We start from the raw sequence: 20,729 nt of genomic DNA on the forward strand, positions 1-20,729 counted from the left end.
CTGATTATATATGATTCAACAAAGAATACACACACACTCTTCCTGTACCATCCTCTGCCCCCAAGCCCCGTGATAGTAAGGATGCTTATGTGCCCTTAAAATTTCTCTTTCTCATGTCAGTTGTCATTTACATCGAGTTCATAAAATAATGTTAAGACTTGGCTTCACTAAACAAAAGCAAACACAATTTCTGTTTGCAATTCTATCCTTTATCCACCCTGCTGGGCGGGGTCCAGCAAAGTGTGAGATAAGCACTGGAGGTCTAGAAAGAGCGGGAAGAGGCACCACGTGAGCCGTGCCAGCTGCACCCCCTACCTCCTGGTCCTTTCACTAAAAATATGTATAACTGCTCCACAAGGACCTTGTGGCTTTAGGTGAATGGCCAGAACTTTTCCAAGTGCAAGTAGTAACACACTGATTTAGCAGGGCAGGTAAGAATGAAAAAAAAGGTCATTTGAACTGTTTTATGAATTCGATCTACCTCATGAGTGACTAAAAACCTCCTAAAATATTTCCATCCAAAAAAAAAAAAAAAAAACACATACATTTCAGAAGAAATACATGAAAATGTACATGCATTTGGTTAGGAAAAAAAAATCTGGACTATTTAGTGTTAGTACATGGAAGCCAGTGGCATTTTTGCATTTTCCTTTTGTGTCATCTCCTCCCTACCTTGGTTTCTACTGTGCCTTTGTGGGAGAGGCAAAATGAACTGGAACTACTTAGTGAACACAGCAGGCCCTCCACAATAACGTGTGAGACATTACACTACTGCCTTCTGGCCTCACCCAGACACACTTTCTAGACAGGTTTCAAGCCTGTATCAGTGTTGTACCCATCAGAGACTTGACCAATTCTGGATAAAGAATCAAGAGAATGGACACAAGCATGGATACATGAACAAGTTAACTCTTGATTTTCCCACTGAATTCTAATGACCTTTCATTCTATCCACAATATAGACAAGGATAGAAGGCAATGTCTGATACTTTGCCTATGTCGAATTTTCAAAGAGGATCTCAGAGAACTTTATACAGATTGTTTGCAATACTAAGGACTGAGTTTGAATCCCAGCTCTACATGGTCAAAATTTGAGTGTCTACCTTGTATAATAGGGACAGGAATGTGAGCCAAGCATGCACTGTTTCTGGACTGATGGAGCTAATTGCCCAGGGTGGGAAACAGATGAGACAATAATCATGAAAACAAGTGTCAAAGTTCCCTTGTGATAGTGTATACTAATGGGGTAGCGGTAGAGGTGACAGCTCACGACGAGCCAACTGGACCAGGCTGACAACTGTATGACTTCAGGTGGGTCATTATTCTGTGTCTAGCGGGTCATTTTATGAGTCCATAAAAATGAGGACACCAAGGACCTTGAGAGGCTGTTAAAAGGTGCTGTATGCGTGACAGCAGAGCTCAAGGTGTCTACACATAGGGCCTGACTGCTCAGTGAAAGTTAGCTTTCTCTTTGCTTTCCTTTTCCACCAACCCCAAGCTCCTACTTGCTCTATCAGATCATATTCTAGCTTATAAGTACAAATGCTGCTTATTTGTGAACAATTAGAAGTACAAATGATAGAACAGAAAATTATCACAACCCACATTTTCCATTCTATTGACTGTAACATAGGCAATGGCCATAAAGGCTCTCTGTCTTTTGTGAGGCTTTGGGGACAACAAGAAAGAAAATTCAAAAGTCAAAACTCTGGATTTTGATCCACATTTTTTCACTATCTAGTTATATGGCCTTGGAAAACCACTTTCCTTTTAGATTACAAGATGTTCTATTCCAATTTCAAAGAAACATTCTAGAGTTTTGGAGCAGAGTCACTAGCTTCTGAGTGACCTGTAACACTCTAATACTCTGTTCCTGCTTCCTTGAGAGCTCTGCTCCTACCCACACTATATGTACACATACATGGGCACGTGTATGTGAGTATACGTGCACACACACATTGTTTCTCCCAAAGCATTTCAGAGTCTTACTTCTCTTGATATCCCCAAAAGAATGCCTATAAATGTTCACTGAATAAAGGAATGAATAAATTAATGCACAGTAGGGAAGAGACAGAATTTTCCCTTTAAAAGCCCCAGTGGATCCAAATTATGGTCAGTTGCTCAAAACTGAGTAAGTGAAAGGAGCAAGCTGGTTCTACTAGGCAGTTGGTGGGGAAGCATCATACAATATCTGGATTCCGGCTACTAGTATAATTTGGCTATGCCCAGGGACTTCAGCTGCCACTGTTTTCTCCCAAATTATAAAATTTAGCCTTGGATCCATGGGCTGAAGGGTGGGAGAATTTCTCTTTAGCAGTCTCAAAGGTGCCAGGCTTTTGGAGGAAAGGTTTGATTAGAGGAAATGCCCCAAGGATCACATCTTACAGCCAGTAGTACTAACCATCGGGTTCAAAGAGAATAAATTAGAATCAGAATCTCATCCTTTGCTTCAACAATGGGCCATTTTCTCCTCTCAAAGGAAAGATTTGCCTTAATCCCCCTAAGAATCACCACCTTCAAATCTTATACATTATTTAGTGAATTTTTTGGGGAAAAAAAATCTCCAAAAAGAAAATAAAGATCGAGTAAGGAAGAAAATGGAAACAAAGAAAAGCTAAGTGATTTACCCCATGGTATTTTAGTCTTCTGATATATGGAACCTGAAAATTAAATCTCCAGTTGTGGTCAGCAGACTACCTCACTTTTAAAAAATAAATACAGCCAAATCAGAGTCTTAAAAATATCAAAGCAGGAGGGAGATAAGGCCACAGCAGAATTTAATACAGGTAAATTAGAAGACGTACCATTTAAAACAGGGCACCATAAAGCACAATACCACTGTAACTAAAGACACAGTTCAAATGAGTTTCCTCATTCATGTATGTTTTTTATATTCAACATATACTTGCAGTCATGTGTGTACATATTTGTGAAGATAACCAGAACCTACAGGGCTTAAAATAAATATAATTCAGATAATGTGGCAGTTGTGTAATGAACTTAGGAACATGTTTTTAAATCTTAAATAAATTAAAACTTTTCCCCTTTCTTGATTATCTTGACTTTGAGAAACACATTGTGTAATTTCAGGGGCTGGGATAGTGATGAATCAAACATTTTACAAACCTTTGAAATGCTGATGTATTTGTGGTTGAGGATTCAGGTTTTTTTTCTTCAAACCACCATATGTTTCAAACCCAAACAATCTCTGCCATGCATCAGCTGGACTTTGGGGTTTTATCAAAAATGTGAGTTATTTCAGCCTGATTGGTGGGAGACTCACTTAATTCCACAAGATGACTAGTGCTCCAACATAATAAACTCATTAAAAAGCAAAGAAAACTATACCTCATCCCCACCCCTAACCAACACTTTTGACATAATTCTTTTTCTAAAAGATAAAGTGAATTTTTGAAAGAATACACACTTTTAACATGGAACCTAGTGAAATTAGATAGCTACCTTCCTTTCTGAATTCTCTTTATAGTGAAAAAGAGGAAGTGGAAGGGAGTTGGGGAATGGTCTTAAATTTCAGAATGAAGAAAAAAATGATTTAAAGGTGAAAACCTAGACTATGAGACTGGAGATGTCAAAAGGCGCCACCCAGTGGTGAACTGGAGGAAGTGCAGCCTCCTGAGCTTAGGCACGGGCAGTCTAGGGGAGCCCCACTGACCTCCAGAGAGGGAAAAGGAGTGGTTCCTGAACTGTAGCAGCCCTCGGAGCAACAGCCCTGAAGCTCACCAACTTGGAATAGGGCGGCGGCATTCAATATCATCAGCACTTCACAGTTTTCAAAAAATGGGTACGTTAATACCAGTAAATGGGTAGCTGAGCCAGAATTCTAATCCAAGTCTTTTAAAATCCAGAGCTTTGATGCCTCCACTTAACTTAGAATGGACACAGATCTAGAAGTCTTGTCAAACAATCATACACAACTGCCTGAAGTTGGAGTGGTAATTCCTTCTCCTAAATTTCAAGACAGATTTATAGCTTTGTATTTCTTTTTTTTTTGCTTTGTATTTTTTAAAGACAAAACTGTTTGTAATGAAAGATCATTTTCTAAATACATGCATATACATATATATACATGTAATATATACACATAAGTTTTATGCTTAAAGAAAATATATATGGTTATTGTAGCAAGTTTGAAAAATACAAATATGAAGAAAAAAATCACTTAAAAATCTACTTAAAGGTATATCTAATTCTAACCTCTTTTATCTTTTTACATACATAGAATGTATTTTTATATTAAATTGGGCTCATTCTATATTTTAAATGTTTAAGTCAATATTTAATAACAAAATATAATTTTACGTAGAATGATTAGCTTTCATAACATTAGAAAGGGCATAGGAATACCCCAACCTTAAGCAGTGGTATAAATTGAGGGCTTCTAAACAAATGTTTCAGAGATGGCTGCTCCTCTTCTTAATCTATCCAGGTAAGGCCTAAATAGCTGGTGTTACAGAAAAGAGCAGTGAAGACACAGTAAACCTGATTCTAACATCAGTGCCTGCAGGACGTTCAATAGGTTGCTCACCTCAACAAACCTGCTTCTTTTTTGAACATCTAACATGGCCACCTTTGTCCTGCCTGACTCAGAATTTTATCAGGAGTCCATGAAATGATGGAAATGCAAACCCTCTGTGAATTACAGTTACACATTCTTCAAGGTTCCTGGGATCCTCTACTAAGGTCCTCAATTAACTACTAACTAAGGTAGTCAGCACCTGGTAAGCACTTTCATGGTTCTCTTTTCTAAAACTGAATGGTACGACTCTCTTTTTGAAAACTGAACAGCTGTGTAATTTCCTGGCTTGGTTCTTAATTATCCATAAGGATTAAATGCAGAGTTTGCCTTTCATATAGGTCCCTGACTGCCCTGCCATACTGTTTAATGTCTAAAAACTCACCGTTTCTTTTTATTCTAATAAAGTGTTCCACCCATCTAATCTGAGATAATTACATCCCCCCAATGGTACCTCACTGCTTGATGTGGGGATCACTGTGTCACTTCTCATCTCTGAAAATGTCACTGTCCTTCCCAGTGTTTCCAAAGCATCTCCCCATTGTCATCTGGTAATACAGGACAGAAATGGTCTGGACCTAACAGAAGCAGAAGATATTAAGAAGAGGTGGCAAGAATACACGGAAGAACTGTACAAAAAAGATCTTCACGACCCAGATAATCATGATGGTGTGATCACTAATCTAGAGCCAGACATCTTGGAATGTGAAGTCAAGTGGGCCTTGGAAAGCATTCCTACGAACAAAGCTAGTGGAGGTGATGGAATTTCAGTTGAGCTGTTTCAAATCCTGAAAGATGATGCTGTGAAAGTGCTGCACTCAATATGCCAGCACATTTGGAAAACTCAGCAGTGGCCACAGGACTGGAAAAGGTCAGTTTTCATTCCAATCCCAAAGAAAGGCAATGCCAAAGAATGTTCAAATGGAAGAAAGTAGGGAAAACCACTAGACTATTCAGGTATGACCTAAATAAAATCCCTTATGACTATACAGTGGAAGTGAGAAATAGATTTAAGGGCCTAGATCTGATAGATAGAGTGCCTGTTGAACTATGGAATGAGGTTCATGACATTGTACAGGAGACAGGGATCAAGACCATCCCCATGGGAAAAATGCAAAAAGGCAAAATGGCTGTCTGGGGAGGCCTTACAAATTGCTGTGAAAAGAAGAGAGGCGAAAAGCAAAGGAGAAAAGGAAAGATATAAGCATCTGAATGCAGAGTTCCAGAGAATAGCAAGAAGAGATAAGAAAGCCTTCTTCAGCAATCAATGCAAAGAAATAGAGGAAAAGAACAGAATGGGAAAGACTAGAGATCTCTTCAAGAAAATTAGAGCTACCAAGGGAACATTTCATGCAAAGATGGGCTCGGTAAAGGACAGAAATGGTCTGGACCTAACAGAAGCAGAAGATATTAAGAAGAGGTGGCAAGAATACACAGAAGAACTGTACAAAATAGATCTTCACAACCCAGATAATCATGATGGTGTGATCACTAATCTAGAGCCAGACATCCTGGAATGTGAAGTCAAGTGGGCCTTGGAAAGCATTGCTATGAACAAAGCTAGTGGATTGCACTCATCTCACATGCTAGTAAAGTAATGCTCAAAATTCTCCAAGCCAGGCTTCAGCAATACGTGAACCGTGAACTCCCTGATGTTCAAGCCGGTTTTAGAAAAGGCAGAGGAACCAGAGATCAAATTGCCAGCATCCGCTGGATCATGGAAAAAGCAAGAGAGTTCCAGATAAACATCTATTTCTGCTTTCTTGACTATGCCAAAGCCTTTGACTGTGTGGATCACAATCAACTGCGGAAAGTTCTGAGAGAGATGGGAATACCAGACCACCTGACCTGCCTCTTGAGAAATCTGTATGCAGGTCAGGAAGCAACAGTTAGAACTGGACATGGAACAACAGACTGGTTCTAAATAGGAAAAGGAGTACGTCAAGGCTGTGTATTGTCACCCTGCTTATTTAACTTATATGCAGAATACATCATGAGAAACGCTGGACTGGAAGGAACACAAGCTGGAATCAAGATTGCCCGGAGAAATATCAATAACCTCAGATATGCAGATGACACCACCCTTATGGCAGAAAGTGAAGAGGAGCTAAAAAGCCTCTTGATGAAAGTGAAAGTGGAGAGTGAAAATGTTGGCCTAAAGCTCAGCATTCAGAAAATGAAGATCATGGCATCCGGTCCCATCACTTCATGGGAAATAGATGGGGAAACAGTAGAAATAGTGTCAGACTTTATTTTTTGGGGCTCCAAAATCACTGCAGATGGTGACTGCAGCCATGAAATTAAAAGACGCTTACTCCTTGGAAGAAAAGTTATGACCAACCTAGATAGTATATTCAAAAGCAGAGACATTACTTTGTTGACTAAGGTCCATCTAGTCAAGGCTATGGTTTTTCCAGTGGTCATGTATGGATGTGAGAGTTGGACTGTGAAGAAGGCTGAGCACCGAAGAATTGATGCTTTTGAACTGTGGTGTTGGAGAAGGCTCTTGAGAGTCCCTTGGACTGCAAGGAGATCCAACCAATCTACTCTGAAGCAGATCAGCCCTGGGATTTCTTTGGAAGAAATGATGCTAAAGCTGAAACTCCAGTACTTTGGCCACCTCATGCGAAGAGTTGACTCGTTGGAAAAGACTCTGATGCTGGGAGGGATTGGGGGCAGGCGGAGAAGGGGACGACAGAGGATGAGATGGCTGGATGGCATCACTGACTCGATGGACGTGAGTCTAGTGAACTCCGGGAGTTGGTGACGGACAGGGAGGCCTGGCGTGCTGTGATTCATGGGGTTGCAACGAGTCAGACACGACTGAGGACTGAACTGAACTGAACTTCCAAACAGAATTATTTTCATTATTTTTTATTTTTACAGTTACGCCATTCATAACACTGTGTCTTTATCACTTATTGCCCCACCCCTCTTCTGACCTTTTCTATACGACTATCTTATCCAGAGAAGGCTATGGCACCCCACTCCAGTACTCTTTCCTGGAAAATCCCATGGGCGGAGGAGCCTGGTAGGCGGCAGTCCATGGGATTGTGAAGAGTCAGACATGACTGACTGACTTCACTTTCACTTTTCACTTTCATGCATTGGAGAAGGAAATGGCAACCCACTCCTGTGTTCTTGCCTGGAGAATCCCAGGGACAGGGGAGCCTGGTGGGCTGCTGTCTATGGGGTCGCACAGAGTCAGACACGACTGAAGCGACTTAGCAGCAGCAACCATCTTATCAATCAGATCCAATCAATAACCTTCTATTACTATATTTCCAAGATACCAATCTATAAATTGAAGGTCAAGAAGCAACAGTGAGAACTCGACATAGAACAGCAGACTGGTTCTAAATCGAAAAAGGAATATGTCAAGGCTTTATGTTGTCACCCTGCTTATTTAACTTATATGCAGAGTACATCATGAGAAATACTGGGCTGGATGAAGCACAAGCTGGAATCAAGATTGTGGGGAGAAATATCAATAACCTCAGATATGCAGATGACACCACCCTTATGGCAGAAAGCAAAGAAGAACTAAGCCTCTTGATGAAAGTGAAAGAGGAGAGTGAAAAAGTTGGCTTAAAACTCAACATTCAGAAAACTAAGATCACGGCATCTGGTCCCATCACTTCATGGCAAATTGATGGGGAAACAATGGAAACAGTGACAGACTTTATTTTTGGGGGGCTCCAAAATCACTGCAGATGGTGGCTGCAGCCATGAAATTAAAAGACACTTGCTCCTTGGAAGAAAAGTTATGACCAACCTAGACAGCATATTAAAAAGCAGAGACATTACTTTGCCAACAAAGGTCCGTCTAGTCAAAGCTATGGTTTTTCCAGTAGTCATGTATGGATGTGAGAGTTGGACTATAAAGAAAGCTGAGCATCAAAGAATTGATGCTTTTGAACTGTGGTGTTGGAGGGGACTCCTGAGAGCCCCTTGGACTGCAAGGAGATCCAACCAGTCCATCCTAAAGGAAATCAGTCCTGAATATTCACTGGAAGGACTGATGTTGAAGCTGAAATTCCAATGCTTTGGCCACCTGATGTAAAGAACTGATTCATTTGAAAAGACCCTGATACTGGGAAAGACTGAGGTCAGGAGAAGGGGACAACAGAGGATGAGATGGTTGGATGGTATTACCAACTCAAAGGACATGAGTTTGAGTAAGCTCTGGGAGTTGGTGATGGGTAGGGAGGCCTGGCGTGCTGCAGTCCATGGGGTCACAAAGAGTCAGACATGACTGAGTGACTGAACTGAACTGAATCTAGATATATATATATATGTTCTTACTTGGTAAGCCAATTTGTCCATTTAATTTTACCATGACTAATACTAGGTAAGGCCTCTCATGTTCAGTCTTGCTAGGCTTTATCTCTTTCTTTCTCATGTTTAAATAAAAATTCCTTTTGTCTCATCTGTATAGAATACCATTAATGCAACAATAAGCCCAAGCCAGAGAGAACTGCACACGTGTCCACACACTCCCTGAGCAAGAGTGTGCTGTCTTAACACATCCAAATACCAGGACCAGGACACTTGGAGTAGCTTATTACACTTACAGAGTGAGTGTAGAAATATCCACCAAGTCACCACCCTTCAGGTTATAAACAGTAAATGATTTAACTAGACCTGCTACAATTCTCTGAAGAAATATTTTCAAAACAACCAAACAAAAAAATCTTTCAATCAACTTGAGTCCTATCTCTGTCAGGTTACTTTTACTCCATCTCATTTGACTGCTCCCCACCCCTTTCCTGTACCAGTTTAGATTCCTGCTGGGTTAGGGAAGGGCAGGAAAAGGGAAGAGTAGAAGATTGGCAAAATGAAAATGGAAGGAGCAAAAATAAACAGTGAAAGGGATTAAAAAGACATTTGCTTGTGAGGCTGATCAGAGTAGGGGTGAACTAAGGAAAAATTATCAGAAGACTCTAAAATTTCTTTTCCCCAAGAGGGGGGAAAAACCCATGCTACATGTTATGCTTGTTTTGCTTAAGTTTATGATAGCAGTGTCAATATACATCTTGTTCAATAATCCATAATCTTGAGCCCTTTTCATTCTCCCCAACAGCTGCCCCCCACACACTTAGCACTGTTCACAGTGTCCTTGCTTCTAAAACTGTCCTAGTTCTTCAAGGCTTGGTTCAAATCTCCTATGACCTATAAGGTTACCCATGACTGCTCCACCCCATAGGTCTCTCCCATCTGAAAAATCACTGAGCAGCTGCTAATGCTGCTGGTGACTCCTTCCAACTGGATGAGATGCTTCTCTGGGGCCGGGAGCATGTCTCACCCACCAGTACAACCACTTCTCACACAGAATGCTGGTGCCAGCAGCTGCTCAGATCAATGTACCCCCACATCCATCTAACAGGCATTTATTTCTCAACACACAAGGCTATCCCTGTCACCATACTAGGGTCCAGTTGTCCTGAAGTCTAATTGCTGCTCCTTTTTGTTTGGCCAACTGAGCTCTCCTGGAGGATAACTGTGGCTCTTCAGCCAACCCTCCCAGAAAGCCCATCTGGAAGTGGTCATCAGAGCCCAGCAAGGAGCCTGGCTCCATGCCAAAGACTCCCATGATGCCAAGGGGCTGTCTGGGTCTCCAAGGAGGGTTTCCAGGAGTAGAATGCTCCTCTGATCTCTGGGTTGGGAGGATCCCCTGGAGGAGGGCATGGCAACCCACTTCAGTATTCTTGCCTGGAGAATTCCCATGGACAGAAGAGCCTGGCAGGTTGCAAAAAGCCAGATATGACTGAGCAACTAAGCATAGCACAACTGCTGGAACAGTCCTGATTCACCCCCTCCACTGTATAAACTTGCCTTTTTGAGGCACAGAGGCAGCATCACCACAATAATACCCACTACCACTGGGGAACCAGAGAGCCTGAGTAATTAACCACATCTCTGTGATGTGGTTAGACAGCAGAGCTATAGATATGTAAATCTTCATCATTCATCACAAATGCTCAGGGCAAAAACACCTTTAGCATGTTTTCATGCTTAAAAAAAAAATGTTTCAAAGAAAGAAAATTACTTACTGCCTTCCCATGTACAATGGAGAAGATTCAAAGCTCCTTCTACCCTCTTCCAGTGCGCCAGATGGAAGAATGCATATGCTATTGCTTCACTGTCCCCCCGCTTCAGGATGTGTTCTGGGGGCAGGATTAAGCTTTTCATTTCTAGTAGGTACTGAAATTTAACAAAAGGCAGGAGACAGATGCGTTAATACACAGTAATTTGGAATTCAGTATTGAAAATGAAGAGGTTAATTTCCCCAAAGCCGCTGTTCGTAAGTGTTTCCTCAAACCTGCAACCTCATTACCACATTTGAGGGCAATTATGGAAACATCCAGCAATCTGATGTTTGCTGACAGATAATTAGCCTTGTGCTAGTTTCCTACAGTGAAGATCAGAGGCTTTCAGGCTAAGATATTCTAATCAAAGAAATATATACATATAGACTCAAGCAGAAAAAGGAAAATTTAGAAGATACGATCATTTGGTATAATTTTGTAAGCAGAAGGAAAATACATGAAACACACACATGAAGGTTAAGAAGTCATACACCGAAACCAACTGTTGTAGAGAGACAAGGATGACGAGCACTGCCCATTAGTTTTTCTACACAGATCTATCAAGGAGAAGGCCAGGGTCCTGTGGAAAGGGTCACCTGTAGCTCCTCAGATGCTGGGGAAGGAGGGGTGGCAGCCTGGGCACAGGAAGGCCCAGAGGGAGGGAGCAGAACAGACCCCAAAGCATGCTCTTCCTTTGGCTCCTTTCAAACACTTCAGGGGCCTCAAGAGCACAGGGAGAGGATGGGTGTTCTTCCTGGGGGCCCACAGAAGACTGAGTTTCTGTCTGTATTCCTTTGTGTTTACTACAGAATAGAAAGGGAAGCAAATTCAGGCTGGTATTTTATATTTGCAAAAGCTCACTGGTCTTTGCTGGCTGGCCTTCCCCATGCTCCACTCCTCACCATCTCTCCTTTGAATCTGTCCCCAGCACACAGACACACACCCAACTGCCAACCACAGTCACAACAACCCAGGCATCTCCTAACAAAAGGAGATTAGCAGACCACGGAGGGATGTGTGTCATGAAAACAGCACCACCACAGCGATTGGAGGTGCTATGAGAAGAGATGTCCAACACAACTTTAATGTCAGAAACAACCGTCTGGATTCATGTGTTGGAGGAAATTTATGAGAGAGGGTGAAGAGTGGAAGAATCCAAAGACACAGAATGGAGGTTACGAGACACCCATCAGCATTTCCTTCTCATCTCACTGTGCACACTGGGCACGGGGGTGCAGTGGCCTTAAGCTCCCTTGCCTCTAGGCGTGTTCCGTGTCAGGGCACACTGCCCAGCAGGAGCCGAGTGGACACATTCTGGCCTCTGGGTTCAGCAAATGAAACTTCCCTTGCTCTGGGTCTGATATCTGAAGAGAACTCTGAGCATCAAAGCAGGAAGAGCAGGAAGTGAGAAGGCTCACCCCGAGGCAGCAGAGAGCAGCCTGCACCTTTACCCTTGTGGAGCGAATGAGTTTGAAGGCCCTCCTCCAGAGAAAGACCTCTTCCCAGCCTGGTCCATGAAAGGTGGTCATTAGTTTGATGAGAGCTCCTTGGGCGTGAGTTCATATGCTTTTTTGAATTCTACATGTTATTGCTTTCTTCCTTCATCTTGCTTTAAAACACTGTACAACACAAATCTTTTGGGAAAGATAATGATTTTGAATTACCTACTAACCGTACTAGCACTGTATCTATAATAAATATCAATCATAATATAAATACAAAGGTGAATTTTACATTCAGAGATGATTGGCTATCATCTTGTGATTTTACCTTAACAGAAGTTATATCATATGCTGCCACTGCCCATGATGATCTTAGAAGGACCCAAGAGTCATAACTTATAAAATGCCCTGAGCTGTGTTGATTTTTTTCAAAGTTAGAGAAGGAAGACCTTTTGGTCACTCTCAATAATCATCAAGAGAGCAAAGGAAAGGGAAAAGTTCTTGCTTAATGAGTGCCCTAGAATAAGATTTTGATTTCTGAGTTTCTGATAACCCTGATGTTGGGAGGGATGGGGGGCAGGAGGAGAAGGGGACAACAGAGGATGAGATGGCTGGATGGCATCACCAACTTGATGCACATGAGGTGGGGTGAACTCCAGGAGCTGGTGGTGGACAGGGAGGCCTGGCGTGCTGCAATTCATGAGGTCGCAAAGAGTAGGACATGACTGAGTGACTGAACTGAACTGAACTGAATAACTATTTATGGCCTACCAAACAGTCAACTTTTAAAGAAGGATCATGTTATATGACCTTTGAAACAAACTAAATATGAAAACCACTATTTCATGTACCCCAGGAAAACAGAAACCTCAGGTTCCTAAGGATTGGATGGTGGTTGAAAGAAAAGTGTAACTTACCATTCCTTTTCATTTCTATGATTAGGAAAAGCTTTCAAAATCATATCATTAAACATCTGTGAGAGAACCCTTCTCTTGGGCTAAAGAACCTTCAGGAATAGGAGCACCTGAGAAGAAGTGGGCCTGGTAGACACCCACAAGTGGGTAGAAGCCTAAACAAACCAGGAAGGGGTGTGGCAGAAGGAACTTGGGGAAGGAGGGAGGACTTTTAGAAAATTATCTACAAAGGGATACATTAGATCTGTGTTGTCCAATGTGATATCCTCTATTTAATGTGTATCTATTTATAAATTAAAATTAAATTAAAAATTCAGTTCCTCAGTTAACACTAGCCATATTTCAAGTTAATGACTACACTACTGGACAAGGCAGAGACATTTCCGTGATCACAGAAAGTCCTACTGGACAGCATTGATTCAAACAATGGAAGTTTCTAATCTTCAAGTAATTGAAACCATTTATAACATTAAAAAATTTCACAGATGTGTGTCAAATCTACTGATAAAAAATAAACAATAAGGCAAAAAGTTAGAATAAGTAGTAATAATACAAGAATTCATTTAAAAATATTACTGGCCACCAGGGTGTCTACATAATATCTGGAAAGCAGTAGTGCACATGTGTATGAGACAGCTGGTTCACTCAGCCTGTTGACTGAATGTGGTGCATATGGCTTCAAGGACATTGTCCACAGCCCCCAGTATGGGCTGTGAGGTAATGCTCTGTTTCTCCTCTAAGCTCCCTCTGATCTCTGTGTATGTGTACTTTTCACACACCACCTTAGATTCGTTATATGTCTCAGCTCAGGCATAAGATCCCAAAGAACATGAATCTCATTTCCCAAGAAGTCTCTCAAAATGAGCATCCCTGGCCTTATCAGCCTCATGAGACGAAGCAGTGCAGCTCACCAGGAAAACTCAGCTGCCTTCCCATTACATCTACTTTATGGCATAAACAGGTTTTGTCTATAAAGGAGATTTATATTTGTTTCAAACAAAATGTTGGCGCTAACCAAATAATGAAGGCTAATAACAACAGTGTGTTATGTTTCTGGCCTGGTTTAAAATGGTTGGCAAGATTAGTTCTCAACATGTGCAACATTTAAATTAGAAAGGCATGGAACAACATTTCACATCTTACTTGTCCAGAGAAAAATAAATGGAAGAGGGCAGATCCCTATCCACAACTATGCAGAAATCAATTAGAATAACTGTAGCTTGCAAATCAGAGAACACTCCCTGCCTGTCTACAGCAGTTCCTTGGCTTCGATTAGCTAAGCCAGCATTCTGCACTATCTTGCCTGCCATCCTGCCTCTGACTTCCAGCACATGCTTCTAACGGTTTCGGAAGCAACTTTTCAAAATCTGTTTGTGTCAGAATATGGTTCCTAAGCTCAAGATAGGAACATAACACATTAGCATGAGTGGTGTCTGCTTATGGAGGTCTGTGAGCAGAGGCTGGTTCACCTGTCAGGAAAGGTGTAGGAGGGAGGTGCCCTGTCATAGGCTACCCCAGGTGACTGCTTCTCTTCTGTTAAGGTCTTAAAATTCTATAATAATTAGAGTGAACATGATTCCAAAGTTATCCTTCACACAGATATTAATGCCAAATAGTCCATACTCCCTTTTTGGATTTTCAACACTGGTAACAGCAGAAGTCCTATGAAAATAACTGGCAAAAACATGGGACAAAGAAAATGAGAAAGAACAAATTAATTAGAGTATAGTACATTTAGATGAAGCCTATTATTTTCCTCATCCAAAATCAGGTAGTGGAAGAATAGTTATTAGCATGAGGAAATGTTCATGATATATCACTAAATGAAGAAAGAACAAAGCAAATGTATCACACAGATTGTGATTTTGGTAATACAAATGCACGTGTAGTAATTAAAAGCATTGGAAGGTCACAGATTGAATGTTAATGGTGGAAAATACTTGATCTTATGGAGATTTTTCCACTTTTTCTATGCTTTCCAAGTTTTTTGTAATAAGCATTTTAATAGTTTATCTCTCTCTACATATATATGTGTGTGTGTATATATAAAAACAAAACTATTTTCTAGACTCGCATCAGAAACATAAAAAGCAAATCACACAAACAAGATAACCAGGGAGAGCAATTTTTCATGTCTTCAGTGCTTTGGTGCAACTGGCTCTGAAAGAGGCTTTAAGCTTAGAAATGATGTGTTAAAAACATCAGTAAAGGGCCCAGAGAATAAACTAGTGCTACTGGGAAGCCATGCTGCATCCTCTGAGTTTCAGTGATGTCCACTCCCTGGAGTCAGTAAGACACATGCTGGAATAGAACAGAGATGCCTGCAGGGGACCACAGCTTGCTCTGACCATGCTGCAGTGGGGCCTCAGGTGCACAGTCCTTTGCCCCAGCCCCACTGCTCATCTGCTCCCTGCTCCCTTAAACTGCTGCTTGAATCCTGTCTCCACTATTCTGCTAAGAGGCCCTGGACAAGTTATGCAATTTTTTCAAACTCAGTTTGCTCATCTGTTAAAACAGAATAATAAAAATAACTTCTTGCTGCTTTAACTTCTGTATACTGCATAGGATAATACTTGTAAAGCATTCACACAGTTCCTGGCACATGAATATTCACTAAATAGAAGCTATTTTTTGCTAACCAACAGACAAATGAAGTATTTAAATTACTGTGGAGGGAAGTTGTGTTTCTGTGGATATATGTCCCACAGATGATTGAATCTGTTTCTCGGTAAAACACTTCAGCAATTTTATAGTAGTAGCAGTTCAGCTAAAGAGAACTGGCTGCCAGGGGTCATCAACTGACCAGTATGAAGACAAGCACAAAGCAAAGCTGAAATGTCAAATTCAGCCTGGTGAGCTGTAGTACCACCCACGGGTCCTCTTTTCAATCTCACTGCTTCTTGCTGGTTCACTTACCTATTCATCAGCTACTTTGCTTCATTCATAGAATACAGCATGTCCACAAGTATATCCCAAGAAAAATTATGGGAGTGCTGTACCCCAAGGGCACAGACATAGCAGTGGCCACATGTTACACATACATGCCCAGTCATATCTGACTCTTTGCGACCCTATGGACTGTAGCCCACCAGGCTCCTCTGTCCATGGGATTCTCCAGACCAGGAATACTGGAGTGGGTTGCCATTTCCTCCTCCAGGGGATCTTCCTGACCCAGGGATGGAACCTGCATCTCCTGCAGCTCTTGCACTGACAAGCGGGGTCTGTGCCACCTTGGAAGCCCATAGCAGTAGCCACAGTGTTCTCAAATGACACATGTGGGAGGACCTATAGTTTACCCCAGGGGCACAGATATGGGCACATCCACAAGTCACCTCAAGTGTATGGACACGATCAGGTCAGGTCCCTACCTTGGTGACCTTTAATCTTTGTAGGAGTGTGAGTGTGAGAGAGAAAGAGAGTATATGTACGTGTGTGTGTGTGAGAACACGCATGTGTGCACACATGTACAGACAAAGAAACAATAAAATTCAACATGATGATTGTCTTAGTAAGAGGCATATACTTAGTACTAAGGAAGCAAATGAGGAACATTGTCTCTGGGACAGCTTCACAGAAAGAGCAAAATATGAGTCAGTCTTACTAAATAAACAAGAGTTTAACTGTAAAGATGAGGGGAGGTGGAAGCTATTGTAAGGCTGGGCCAAAGCATCACAGGGCATAATGGGTTTGCAGTCTTGAAGGGCTTGAGTACTAACCTGACGGGAATGGCCAACTCTGATGAAGCACTAACACATGTCAAGCATACTTATCTCAGGTACTCCTTACAACTGTGTGAGGGAGCGGATATTATTATTCCTATTTTACAGATGAAAAAAAAAATGGACACTTTGGGAAGTTACATAGCTTGCCCAGGGCTGCACGGTCTGTGTGTGATGGAGCCCATCCTGGAACTCAGGTTTCATGCTGCTCTCCAGGGGGTGAAGCAGGAAACGTGGATGTAAAAGGCCTTGCGGGATTGGCTCCAGAGTACAACCTTTCCCCTGAGTTATTCTGTGGTTTTCAAACTGTGAGACCCTGAAAATTCTGTTTTGAAGAAAAAAAGAAACGTAACACAGAATGTGAAGGTGATGTAAAACAAAGCTGTGGGGGATCTTAAGAGAAGCACCCAAGAAGGACCGAAGACTCTAACAGCTCCTAGGCCGAGTCTGAAAACCCCTGCAGTAGGCACTGGGAAGAGAGTTGGTACAGTTTGTACCAAAGTTTCTCCATAAAGAAATGGGCAAGTCATGTGTAGCAGCACCAGATAGGGAACAGACTAAGGTTAGCAAAGTCTTAAAAAGCTCCTGTCCAAGTGAGGGCCGATGAGACTGAAGAGGGGGACTTCCCCTGGACTTGCCACCTGGCTGAGTCTGAGGATGAGAGAAGGACTCAAGGTGATTGAGATATTTCTAATTTAGGAAACTACCATAATGGGAGATCATCAGCTAAGATAAAGACACCAGCAGAGGAAGAGGCTTAGTAGTGGGAAGATAACAGAAACAGCTGAAGTGCCTACAAAACTCCTCTGGAGTGATGGCCTGAAGGGAGGAGTGAAGGCATGCTGGTCTGGGTGTGCAGGGAGCAGAGAGGCAGAAGAAGTGGGAGTACACGAGGTCTCCCAGGAGGGCTTCCAGAAGGAAAGGAGAGAACTGAGGACCAACCTGAGGGAGGGCAGGGAGGAAGCGCTGCAGGAGGAGAGCCCGGAGAGGCAGCAGCGGCACAGGGAGAAGGTGGAACAGAGCCAAGATGACCTCGATCTAGAACGTGGTCGGTGGGACCAGAGGCTGAGGAAACATCAGATAGGATGAGCTGGGGGAAGAGGGGGTTCTGGGTGGGAGTGTCCTCTGTGGAAGCAGCTACACTGCTTTTTGTTAAAGAGAGAGACCTCTTAGAAACTTTCTGTTTTTGAGAAATGTGGCTAAAACTGGTTTGTGTTCATTTTTCCCTGGGTCCTATTTCCACAATACATTCTCCTTTCTCTAATCCAAAAAAGCTTTGGAACAAAATATGACTCAAGTCAAAGAAACTTATATTGAAATAATAATATTTCTGAAATGTACCATCGACATACAATATCATAGACAATCTGCCAGGGTATTCTGAGTTTCTGCTTCCACGCTTCAAGCACTTTTAAATGCTAAAACCCACGACACATTTTGTTTCCTAAATTTGATTAAAAAGCAATTTTATACTCTGTCAATCAGCTTTACTAAGATATAAAGGGAGGATTACATTAGTGTTTGCAAGAAACAGAATTTCCATCACTATAACAAGGTCCTGTGGATACACCATTAGCATATACATTTACCAGGATGCTTTTCCCCACAAAGCTCTAGAAATCCCCATGAAATTTTAGATTAACATGAGATGAACTTTTCTTTTAAAAAAAATGCAAAATTTTTAATGGGAGTGTATTTCTGTCATAACATTCTTCATTCTTCCCTCTACATTTTCTTATGCCTTTCCTTCCATGCTCCTTTTATCATTTAAAAACTAGACCCTAAAAAAAAATAAAAAAATAAAAATAAAAACTAGACCCTCACCTCAAAGTTCTGTGGCAGGCGCCCAGGCTGCCCTGTTGCTGACTGAGGGTCAGGAGTGTGGCGAGCCCCTTTCTGCCAGCACCTTCAGGATGCCTATGCACCCCCTGCAGGCCCCTGGGGGTAGCTAGGAAGACAAGCCTGAGATAAAGCAGCATCTTTAGGCAAGATGAAGAGGAAAGTTTTCCCCCTTTGGTCCTGGTGATTTTTCTTGATTTTTCTCCCTTAACAGCTCTACCCACAGCACCCAAGTAACTCCAACCACCCAGGGCTCAGAATGGTTGTGGGGCCTCCTGTTCTATGGGTAGGACCTCACGAGTTTGGGACTGTCCTGTGGTGATGGGAGTGGCTCCCAGGTTTCTGTTATTTTTTAAACTGTATGAAGAGGTGCCTTGGGGTTGCAGGGCTACCAGCCTTCTCATCCCAGTTTCAACCAGAGTGATTCTACTTTTAATTACTTTGTTCACTGAGGTTTCACATAAGATTGCAATAGGAGGGAAAAAACTGTTTATTGCTTTAAAAATAATAAATCATTATTAACTAGTTTGTTGGTGTTTGGTTTGGGATTTTTTTGGTGGTGGTAAGTAGGAATGACTGTGCTAGAATAAGGGTACAAGGTAGAGGTCGGAAATGGGTAACTCTTAATCAGTCACAAGTGAAGGACTTAGCCAGCAGTTACAAACTAGAAATTCATGAAGACAACAGCTGCACCCAGAACGTGCTAGAGCCTCTTCCAGGTCTGGAGGCTGAGGAGAACCTGTGGGCACTCCAGGTCGAGGCACTGTAGCGCCACTGTTCCTCTCTCTGACTATACTTCTTCCGACTATGGCAGTCTAAGAAGTATCATTAAAGTACATTTCTAAACAGCCTGTGCTTGGCCAGCATGCAAGTGCAGAAACAGCTGAAGGTACAAGGGAAGAGGCGATGAAAGGACCAGCACATACTGCACACCTACTATGTTCTGAACAAGTTACACGGTGTAATTCCACTTACTTTTCATCAGTCTTATGAAGCCTTTATTCTTATCCCCATTTTATCAAAACAAGAAACCTGGCAGGGAGCTAATTAACTCTTCCTTCCCATACTTTCCTCTGGTCTTGTGGACAGGAAGTGGGAATTCTTGTTTCAAATACTTTTGAACTTCTCCAATAATACTTGATGAGTCTGCCTACTTATGTTCATACCCCTTGCATCATCATTGTAATTAACATTTTTCCAGTAATAATAGGAACTCTGCATACTGGGCCTGATAAACAAGAACAAACACACACAGCTGATGATGTTCCATGTTACTAGCAGTGGCAAAGAAATACAAACTAAAACAACAGATTTATATCTGTCTGTACTTAATAAAAATCATAATTTCTATTTTCCTTCTGTTTTTGTTTTTTTTTTTTCAGTTTTAGACAAACTGCTCCATGCTGGTGAGAGTGTGATAAAATGGAAAAGTAAGAGTCACCAGCCGATGAGAGTGTAAACTGCTATAATTTTTTTGGTAAGCAATTCAGCAATAAATATTAAGAACCCTGAATGCTTCTGTATGTTATTCAGTCATTCTTATTATGTAAATTTATCCTAAGATAAATTTAATAATCTTAAAGACCAAAAAAATCTTTATGCCCAAAGACATTCACTAGTTGAGATGACCTCAAACTGATGCCTACAATTAGAGAACACAAAAAACAAATCATTCTCTTCAACAAATGGTGCTGAAAAACCTGGATATCCACATGCCAAAGAATAAAATTGCACCTGTATTTTACACCATAGGCAAAAATCAACTCAAAATGCATTAAGACTTAAACACATAGGAAAAGCTTCCTAACACTGGGTCTTGGCAGTGATGGCTTGGATATGATACCAAAAGCACTGGCAACAAAAGCAAAGTAGACAAGTGGGACCACATTAAAATGAAAAGCTCTTGCATAGTCAAGGAAACAACAGAAGAGGCAACCTATGAAATGGGAGAAAACATTTGTAAACCATATCTGAAGAGAAGTCAATATCCAAATAAATAATGGAACCCCAACTCAGTGAAAATGATCTGATTTAAGAGTCAGCAAAGGACTTGAATAGCCATTTCTTCAAAGAAGACATACATGATCAACAGGTACATGAAAAGGTAACATCAGAGACCATCAGGAAAATGCAAATCAAAACCGCAATGAGATACCACCTCACACATATTAGACTGGGCTTCCCTGTTGGCT

At 41.6% G+C, this 20,729-nt stretch overlaps 1 protein-coding gene across 6 annotated transcripts in view; it reads right to left on the minus strand.

Annotated features, from left to right (window-relative positions):
- Positions 1–20,729, minus strand: part of ST7 (suppression of tumorigenicity 7) — a 276,815-nt gene that overhangs the window by 16,112 nt on the left and 239,974 nt on the right. For 5 of the 6 annotated variants that reach the window (XM_052639113.1, XM_052639115.1, XM_052639116.1 and 2 more), the window contains one exon: positions 10,588–10,738. In XM_052639113.1, the coding sequence (XP_052495073.1) occupies positions 10,588–10,738 (151 nt within the window). Of the gene's footprint in view, positions 1–10,587; positions 10,739–20,729 lie in introns of those variants that run through there. The other variant, XR_008199277.1, reaches the window with a different exon arrangement.

Source organism: Budorcas taxicolor, chromosome 4, assembly GCF_023091745.1.
Source record: "Budorcas taxicolor isolate Tak-1 chromosome 4, Takin1.1, whole genome shotgun sequence".
Classification (NCBI taxonomy): Eukaryota; Metazoa; Chordata; class Mammalia; order Artiodactyla; family Bovidae; genus Budorcas; species Budorcas taxicolor.